The 10293-nt window shown below is 42.3% G+C and overlaps 1 protein-coding gene across 1 annotated transcript; it reads right to left on the reverse strand.

The window, feature by feature from the left end:
- Positions 1 to 854: 854 nt before the first annotated feature.
- FABP5 (fatty acid binding protein 5) lies at positions 855 to 9964 on the reverse strand. The gene is made up of 4 exons (XM_083748818.1): positions 9804 to 9964; positions 5930 to 6102; positions 1268 to 1372; positions 855 to 1114 (listed from the first exon to the last, which is right to left on the reverse strand). Exons 1-4 carry the CDS (start codon positions 9880 to 9882, stop codon positions 1064 to 1066), a joined length of 408 nt encoding a protein of 135 aa, XP_083604944.1. The 5' UTR covers positions 9883 to 9964; the 3' UTR covers positions 855 to 1063.
- Positions 9965 to 10293: the final 329 nt, after the last annotated feature.

Here is a 10293-nt window from a genome sequence, read left to right on the forward strand (position 1 = left end):
TGCAAGTTGTACTAGTCTAAAACATTTGGAGGCAGCAAGTTTGGGAAAGCTCATTTAGGGTGAGCTTTTTTAGTTACAGCTTATTATCTAGGGTTTGTTTTGCCCTGGGACAAAAATGACTTCAAAGGAAATGAGTTTGGCAAATTATAGCATAAAAAGAAATTATCTATATATTGTCTAGCAGCTAAGAAAAACCTTCTACAGACTATAACAGGAATGAGGAACCCACAGCCCCTGCAGATGTTCTCGGACTGCAACTCCCATTGGCTCAGCTAACCCAACCAATGGTCAGGGATTATGGAAGTTGTATCCCAACATCTGAAGGACTGTAGGGTCCCCATCTCTGGTCTTCCAGTGCCATGCTATTTTCCTTTAAGACTGCATGTGTAAACACACTTGCTAAGACATAAGTATCATAGAAGTTGCACCGAGTTCAAAGAAACCATGCTATAAATGTGCCTAGACAGAATACACCTTAACTAGTAACTAATCACTTCTTCTCACAGTTAATCTAACTAGAGTTTCCAGAATTTCTTCAACTGAGGAGAATTCTAAAAATTACAATACAGTTACAATATTGCTACTATTTCCTACTTCACTGTGGTGGCACCTACGCTCTGGGGTGCCATTATTCAGCAGAATCAACAGTAGCATGCTTCCAAAACATTACTGTAAACACTCCTCTATATCCAGATGTTTGCTGATCACCAGCACTAGATTCTACCATCCTATATTTCTTGATCTTCTGATATTTGCTCTTTTCTGAAATGTTTTTGAACTATGTTTTATGTTTGATATTTATTTTTCTTAATAGCAAAGCGGATTAAAAATATTTGAAAATAAGTAAAAACTCATGAAATTTTCAAATTTAATAGCTCTCAGTAGTTACATCAAGGACTTGAAATTTAATTGTGTACAGTACAGATTCTTCCAAGATGCTTAAAAAAAACCTGGGGGCAGGGAGAAGGAATACAGATGAGAAATATGGAGTGTAGATCAGCTATGTTCCTGGAACTAAGCTGTCCATCATAAAGCTCCGCATCCAAAATAGAAGCCAGCATCTTCATGCTTTCTGGTAGACGCGAGTACATTTGGCACTATTCATGACACATTCCTGCAAAACAAAGAACATTCATTCATCAGTCTCTCTCTCCAGATCACTAGGGAATAGAGCAATGTAGATAGACACTTAGTATGCCTGAATTATGTTGCATTCCAGCTATTGTGTACAATTTTGGCTAGGAAACCAGGGGAAAATTCCACTTACCACAATGAGTTTACCATCTACTATCTTTCTGGTTATTGTGGTTTCTTTGCCATCCCACTCCTGGTGCTGGGTCAATACATTATTATCATCTAAGGTGATAAGAGTCTGAAAAAGAATACAGAAATCTGGTACTTAGCATCTTAGTGAATTTATTCCAAAACTGCTCTGTGCTAAGAGAGTGCAGTAATAGTTAATGTGCTTCTGATCTTGCATTGGTGTGCATAACTAAGGGACAAAATAGACGTGATGCGTTCATGAAATTATAATATTTTGAATTAGAACTGCATGAGTAGCTTTTCAAAAGTAAATGAAAGCACAGGGAGGGAAGAAGGAACTCCTGATTGGGAACCAGGTAGGGAGGCGTTAAAGTCTTTCACCTTAGCTATAGTTCTTTCCAATGTGTGCTTGCCCTCTCCCAGTGCCAGGAAGTTAGGGTTAGGGTTAGGGTTAGGGTTAGGGTCCAGATTAGGGACACAGCAAGGCCTGAAGCTTTCCTCTGCCAGAGTCCCAATCTGGAATCAGCCCCCCATGCTGACTTTTTTTTAAAAAAAAGTCATTAATGCAATTAGCTATTGTTCAAAGGGTGCTATGTCTAGTTTTGTCCTAAGGAGCAAACTCATGCAAATGCTACCAGAGAAGTACTTGCCCCTTTAATTAAAGAAGGTGAACAGAGATTACCATTTTGTCTGAGTGATAAGATATTTTGCAGAGGGCATGCAATTACATGGATAGTCTGATTACGTTCAGCATAGGCCTATGCACCAAAGGGGAAATTATCATGCTCCTGCTTTGCCAGATTTATAACTGGGTGTGGAAAGTGTCTTACCAAAACAAAGGAGACAGAATTCAAATATTATATATACACATGCCAAATTAAGCATGTCCAGGAACCCTAGAGCTCTCCCACTTTATGTATCTTTTTTAAAAAAACAATATGTCCACCCGCCAGATCCCCACCCACTCCAAATTCCTCAACACAAATTCTCCAGAAAGCTGAAGCGCTGCCTTCATCCAACAAACCCCTTCCCCAATGGCTGACAAGTTATTTCTCCCATGAAGGCAAGAACAATAAACAGCTATCAGAAACACAGGCATTTGTGCAAATTCTAATTGTGCAGACAATTAAAAAGCAGTAACTTTTAGACTCTTAGTACGCCAAAGAGTCTGTGGAAGATAAAGAATGAAATGTGGATTCTCTATGCTGTCATGTACTTTTCTCTGTAAATTTTTGTCTGAAGTTTTATACTGCCAAGAAGGATCAGGACACGCCTAGTTTTGTCCTCCAGACAGAAAATGAAAATGACGCCTGACAGACGTGTTAAATGAAATGCTTGCACAACTTCTAACCATTTCAATGGAGCTTCCTAGTTGAAAAAGACTAGTCCATTACCTGGTTTGCACGACACAGTAAGTCAAACTATGGCTTAGCAACACCATGTGAATGTGCTGGCTCCCAGAAAGGAACTCACAGCCACTATGCTCCTTGGCAGTCATGTTACTCGTACACTAAACTGTGGTTAGCAAGGAGAAAGCTTAACCATAAGCCTGGGTTCGGACAGCATACTAAGAGAAACTTTGGCTTAGTGAAGTGAAGAAGGAAGAGAAACTGGGAAGGAGCAAAGTGGCTACACAAGGTCCTATCTGGATGCTGTGTACATTCATGCACTCCCAGTAAGTCAAAGTTTGGCTTACCATGACGTGTGAATGAAGCTGGTGCCTCCTACTCTGCCACCCTTATGAACCCCCAAATTTGACACATTCCTTACTTAACCTAATGAAAAAGACCCCTCAGAGCATCACACTATTTATGCTCTCAGTATCCCATGGGTCTGGGAGAGGAATATTTTTGCCCCCCTTTTCTCTTGCTTTAAATAAGCAGTACAGTGGAACCTCGGTTCCCGAACTCCTGTCATATGTTTCGGTTCTCGAATGCCGAAAACCCGGAAGCAAATACTTCTGTTTTTGAAGGTTTTCCAGAACGCGACATGGCTTCTGCGGAGTGCAATAAGCTCTTGCAATCAATGGAACCCCCCCACTTGGTTTTTTAATATTTTGGAAGCCAAATGGGCTTCTGGAATGGATTTTGTTTGAGAACTGAGGTACCACTGTAACAGAATGGGCTGTGTGATGGTTTGTATATGGTAAAAAGCTTTGTAGGGTGCAACATGCAATTAAGACTGTCTCCTGGAATCCCCTTTCACGTAGCACTTTCACAAAGGGATGTGCAGAACCAGTTTGAGAGACGATACTGTAATTGTAGTATTGCAATTGGAGATTAAGGAAAAGTCCTGGCAAATCACCATTATTCTTATAGGTTATTTGCATTAGATTATACTCCTGTTACTGTAATCTGAGGGGAATTCCCATGCTCTAGAACGTGCAGAAGCAAGATGCTTGTCAGAAATCACACAACGTGACACCTTAACGCATATGGCCATGAAAAGAGCTTCAGGAACCTGTTGTGCCTGTTTGGCGAAGAAGCCTATTGAAGGGATCATCAGCTGGCAAGCATCCAAAAGGGAGAGCTCCTTAGCATTAACCACAGACATGACACTCCCAAGAAAAAGCCACTGAATCATTCAGGCAGGGCTTTTGACCTGACTCTTCTGAGGTGTGCAGATATGAATCAAATCACACTATTCCATTGCAACACATCCTTTTGCTGCCAGAATTCACAAAATGGGACCATCATTAAGATCGCAGGGATTTTCCAAAATTAAAAAGGAGCTGCACTAAGAACAGTAAAAAGTTACAGGTAGCCATTTGAATCCATTAGGGAACAAATCCAGCTTGCTTTGACATTTTAGTAGGGATTGTACTACTTCAGCTGAGAACTGTGTTGGCTGATTAGCATTGTTTAATAGGGTACCAAGCATTTTGGTGTGTAAAATGCATAGGCATTTGCCATTAAAGGCACCTTTCAGTGCTGCTGTGCCTTATTATTATTAGTTAAATTTCTATACTATCCTTCATCCCATAATCACAAACTAGCTTACAACATAAAACACAAAATTCATACCATAACAACAAACAAAACCAATATTCCCCCCCACCCCAGCTTGAAAGGCCATAGATTATTTAATTGCTTTTATTTGATATTAACTACTGTTTAGCATATCATAAAAATACAATTAAGCTGCAGTTAATCTTAGCTATAGGCTAGCTGAAACAATCCATCTTCAAAACATAGTTTATGAAGATGGCTTGATTCATCCAACTGTAATTAAGATTTGCCACAGTTTAGGGTTTTGTTAAATGTGTTGATCTGGCTTTCACTCTCTTGTTGTCTTTGTGGGGCTCTTTACCTGCTTGTGGTGTTCAGTTCCATCTACTGGCTGGGATGTCAAGTTATGAATTACCACATCACAGCAGTGCTTTGCTGACTGCAGTGACTCCAAAGGGGCTCAATCCAAAGGAGCTAGTTTTGACCCTGAAAGCCCTCCATGGCTTAGGACTGGCCTACCTGCCTGTGTTCACATGTGCCTGCCTAAAGTTAAGTTCTGCAGCACAGACCTGCTTTTGCCATTTGGCAGTTATCCCTCTTACCACAGAAAGGCCTTCTCAGTTGTGGCATCCTGACTCTGGAACTGTTTATTTATTCATTGCACTTATATTCCACCTCCAATGAACTCAATGTGGTGCACATAGTTCTCCCTCAAATTTAATCCCCACAAGAGCCCTGTGAGGTAGGTTAGGCAGTGACTGGCCCAAGGTCACCCAGTGATCCTCTTCATTGCTAAGTGGGAACTCTAGACTTCCAGGTTTAGTCTGACACTCTAGCCACTACGCTGTACATCCCTTCACAGGGAGGCTTGATGCCAGGCTCACCTAGCTTGATGCCATTTTAGGTATCAAACACTTTTTTGATTTTCAAAGGTAAGGTTCCAATCCTGTATCTACTTACCTAGGAGTAAGCCCCAGCGGGGCCTACATCTGGGCAGACATGTACAGGAAACTACTGTTAGTTTGGTTATTATTTTCAAATTTCTGCTTTATGTTTGCGGCTGGATTTTTTTGCTTTATCTTGAAACTTTGTAAGTTGCTCTGAGAACAGGTTTGAAGGGTGAGGTACACAAAAGAAAAAAGGAAGAGAAGGCAAATAACCACAGAAAGCTCACACACTTCCAGCATTCCCCCAAGATGAGTTTGCATCATTAACGATGGCTAATCTACAACAGAAGCAAAAAATTCCCAAACAGCACTACGGGAACCAAAGGCAATGACTGACAAACCAAACGCAATACCATGCTGATTCATGAGGAAATTTACCTCAGCCGTGATGCAACCATGCACCACTTGAACCACAGTGATTGGTATCATTCACAGTGTTACAACACGCACTGATGGGAGTAACTTGTTCACCTAACAGAAATCAGAAGAGTTCAGGGAGTTGCATCAGCTTCTTCCTGTAGGGATGTTCACATGCTATATTCAACGCGGGTCCAATATGTGTGGCTAAACACTTGTACAGTTCGTGACCGTGAATGTTCAACAAAGTACAGTATATGTACCTGTGTACCCAACGGCCGAGCTGTACAAATCGACAAACACACACACTTTCACACATAAATGTGCACATGTGAAAAGACGGTTTGTACTTGTGAGCAGTGTGAACATGTGACTGTTCAGTACATGCCCTCTCTGGACGATCGCTTCATTTACCTGAGTTTTTCGGCCATCTAGCGTCTCCTCATTGAACTTCTCGCCCAATTTGAAACTGAATTCTGATGTTTTGAACGTGCTTTCTGTTTTCACATGGAATGTGTCTCCATCTTTAGTGATGATAACGTCTGGCTTTGCCATGCTCCCCATCTTCCTCATGGCCACGCCCACACCTGCAGAAAAGAGAAAGGCGAGGGACCTGTCAGATTGGTTCAGCCAAGCAGAGTCATTACGCAATAACACACATACACACATGCGCACAAAAGATTACCTAACTGTTTAAATTACCCAGCATGGGGAAGGAGAACTCCAGTGACTCAGGTGAAGTGTTGAAGCATCTCAGGTTAATCAGAAGCTTATTATAACTACTCCACTTTCGTTCTGCCTTACAGGAGTAACAGGTCTTTTTGTAAGACTTCAGCATATTACCAAATGACTTCTGCCCCAGATACAAATAACTAAATTATATCACATTGGCATTTAGAAAGGGAAATCAATGAAATCAGGCAAAAAAGTACCCATGGCTCTACAGAAAAATTAGAAATAAATTGTGTCATGTCACAACTCTCGCCTTGCTCCTCCTCCAGTGCTATCTATCTGAGACTTTCTGGAGAGAAGTAAACAACCCAAAACACTATGTGTACAAATACAGTCATTCCTGTAGGCCACAGGGGTGGAAACTGTGACCCTCCAGATGTCATTGGACTTCAGCTTCCATCAGCCCCAGCCAGCATGACCAATGGTTAGGGATGATGGAGTTGCAGTCTGGAAATATAGAATCACAGAACTGTTGAGTTGGAAAGGACTCAAAGGTTAATCTAGTCCAACCCCCTGCAATGCAATATCTGAAGGAGCCCAGCTTCTCCCGCACTGCTTTAGCCTAACTTCTGAAATCACCAGAAATATAACAACAACAGCAATAACATTTTGCAGGACGTACGATCATTAAGGAGAAGCTTGTATTCTCTTAATGAGTGGATAGCCGAACAGCAGAGCTCACATTTCCATTCTCTGGAGATAGACTTGGACCTCATCTAGATTATTGTTGTGCAGTTTAAGACTCAATTCATGTTATGTTTCTGAAATGGGGACTAGGCTATACATATATTTTAAAGTGGGATATATATCATTGTAGTGTCATGGCAATTGTTTCATTACCACAAGTATTTCAGCTCACCACATGAAACAATCCCCCTCTCCTCTTGCCACACACTGTTCTGGGGTTTTTTCTGACTCTCCTGAGCCAAACTGGGAAACCACAAGAGGGGAGTGGACTGCATTGTACTAGTGGAAGTTATTGCATTGAGCTTCTGCTAGCAGGAACCATTAGGTGAATTGAGCCCAGAACAGAGAAATAAAAGGTTTCCTGCACTAGTACTGTAATCCTTAAGCCTTTACTGCAAAGACTATAAAGGCTGCTTTACACATGCTTATTCACCACTTGATGGATGCAACCTTGATTGATAACATCACAGAAAGGTTGTATAGTAACTCGAAGCACAATGCTTTTCAACAGTCAGCAAACCTTCGTGAACTGAGTAAATGGGCAATGAGAAATCAAGAGGTGCAGCAAATCCATGCACACATACTCTCTCTCTCCCAGACACTACTAGTATATTGAAGGGGGGGTCTCTATCTTCTGGGTTGACACTGAAACATTTGAAATACTCTTTAGATTCAATGTAGTGCATAACAGCCCCATGCCAACTAGAACATATAATGGACTAACACCATGATTGTCTCCATTCACTGGGCACAAGAACTTAGTTAACCCCATGTGTGAAATAACAAGTGTGTCAACTGTGGGGCTAGTTCAGGCCTGCCAAATGCAGCTCCACAAGCAAAATGCAACACACCCGTGCTTAACAATTCCCCAAACAAGCCATAGCATGCCCCAATGATACATTTCCCCTATTCTTTCTTGTGCAATTACATTAACATCTTCAAAAAGCAAGGAGCTAGTCCTTAAGGATGCAAAAATAGATATGGGGTGCCATACAGGTTAGGAATGGGATTTATGCACTGCTCATAACTCTTTGCCACTACCTAGAAAGATCAGAAGCTGAATATTTTTTTTACACACAATGTGTAAATACAAGTAAGTTGTGTTTTATCTGCATCGTTTAAATGGATCACAGGATTCTGCTTGTTCTGCAAAAGCTTGGATACTAACACCGAGTTTAGAACAGAATATACACAGCCCTATTCAAGAGTCATCTGTGGACTTGGATAGCATTTTAGTGAAATTAATCCACAAGGATAGAAAGAAGAAAGGTTCTAACATAACAGCCGGATGTTAATTCAGATATCTGTTATTCTTTCCAGTTTCAGCCTCAGCTAGACCCTTTAAATACACTGTAACTTGGCAGATCTATCAATGCAGCCCCAAACTATTCACCCCTAATTAGGTTAGTGTTCCATTCAATTTGTCTGGTAAAATAATAATACTGAATATGAGATCACTATGGTACATTTTATCCTCCTGTGCACGGTCACAGGAAGTTTGCTCATCCTGGCCTTTTTTCCAGTCCGTGCAGTGAGACAACCAAAGCCAAACATTTAGATTTCACATAAAAGATCAAGGCAGTGCACAACATTAAATATCATAAAAACAATACTATATAATTGCAAGAATGACCGGCTTGTCTAAAAAAAGAAAATCAAATTAAATTTCATTAAGACCATCATATTCTGTTATAATGAGCTTTCATCCCCACTGTATGGTTTCTTCTTGCACCAGCAATGTCCAAATGCATTGTAATAAGAAGTGTAAGCTGTGTTACAGGAGTTCTGAAGGTTTCTGCCATCTGCCCTCCTTTCTGACTCAGGTGAAATCCCTGGGAAAGTGCCATTCTGCTTATATGAGAGATCTCCCTCTCCTTCCCATCGACCCCAGCCATTCTTCTGTCCCCCCATCCCACTCCGAGTTTTTCATATGTTGTTTTAAGGAGATGGTTTGGTATATGTACACACACACACACACACACACACACACACTGCAGCTCAGTTCAGTATCATGTTTGAAACAATATCCATTTGTATTTGTGTGCCTGTTACTAAAGGCAAGCCTGAGAATGCCTCCACAGACCTTGGACAGAGCATTCAGCCTCTCAGGAGCTGAGAAAATGAGACACACAAAAGCTCCTAATCCCAGCTCCCCACAGGAGAGACAGATATGCGCTTCCAGGAAAGGAAAAATTAATTAATTCCTGTTCCCTCTTCATAATCCTCCACTCCTAATCAAGCCAGACACACCACATGTGCACATAGTAGAAAGAAATAGGACTGTGTCTACTCCAGTATGACAGAATATGAGAAAGGCATGACAATTCACAAAACCCAAAGAATTGCAGTGCACAAAATGTGCATCATGCAGACACTGCTTCCCTTACACAAATCATAGAGAAGAACTTTTAAGTAAGTCACTTAATCCAAAGCAGCCATTTTAAAGACAATGCCACTATTTAAGCAGTGCTTTTTGGGTGTTTTTTTTAAAAAAGCTTCAGGCTGCAATGCTACATTTATTTTATTACAGATGCACAAAGTCACTGCATCCAGGAAGGCTACGTCCATGTAAATGGCTAGGTTGCAGTCGGCAAATTGGATGCAAAAATAAAAAATGCACACACTACTAGCACTACTGTTCTTGTGAGAGGATTTGCCCAACTATTTTATGGATTGGCTTACTTTTCAATCCTACTATCTGCCCTTCCGTCCCCTTTCTTTTCCCCCAAGTTTTGCCCAATGAAAGGAGGGAATCTCTAGTTCTGCTTCTCTGTTGTCATAAAATATCCTCATCATTTTAAACGGAATCCCCTGAAATTCTTACTCCCCCCCCCCCGCCCGTTCTCCCCATCCATTCCCTGCTCCTTACCCAACTGCTTCATATACTCCTCAAAGCCGTCGCTGGAGACCAAGCGCCACCTGCCCAAGAAAGCCTCTGGGTTCGCCATTGCGCTGCGTTTGGATGGAGCTGTCCCGGCTGACGACCAAGAGAGAGAGGCTTTGGGAAGAGCAGCTGCAGGGGAGGGGGGAGGCCGGGGACGTCTTTATATAGATGTCCTGAGCATGTGCTGCCGCCAGGGGACCAATCGGGAGGGCTGACGTCACGGGTGCCGGCTCCCAACCGCGAGGACGCTGCCGGCGATGCGCTCCAGCTCCTCGCCGAATGATTGGGCTGCGCGGCCCAAGGGCGCGAGGCGGAGGGTCGTGTGCTTCAGCCCTCGCGCTGCGGGGCAAGGCCCTCGCGGCGGGAAAGCCGGGACGCCAGACGCCTCTACCTGCGTTTCTCTCACCCTCATCTCACTGCACAGCGCGGTGCCCGGATGGCGCGCGCCAGAAGCAGAAACCCCCGCGCGGCAAGG

The sequence above is a fragment of the Podarcis gaigeae genome (assembly GCF_964106915.1).
Source record: "Podarcis gaigeae genome assembly, chromosome: 7".
NCBI lineage: Eukaryota > Metazoa > Chordata > Lepidosauria > Squamata > Lacertidae > Podarcis > Podarcis gaigeae.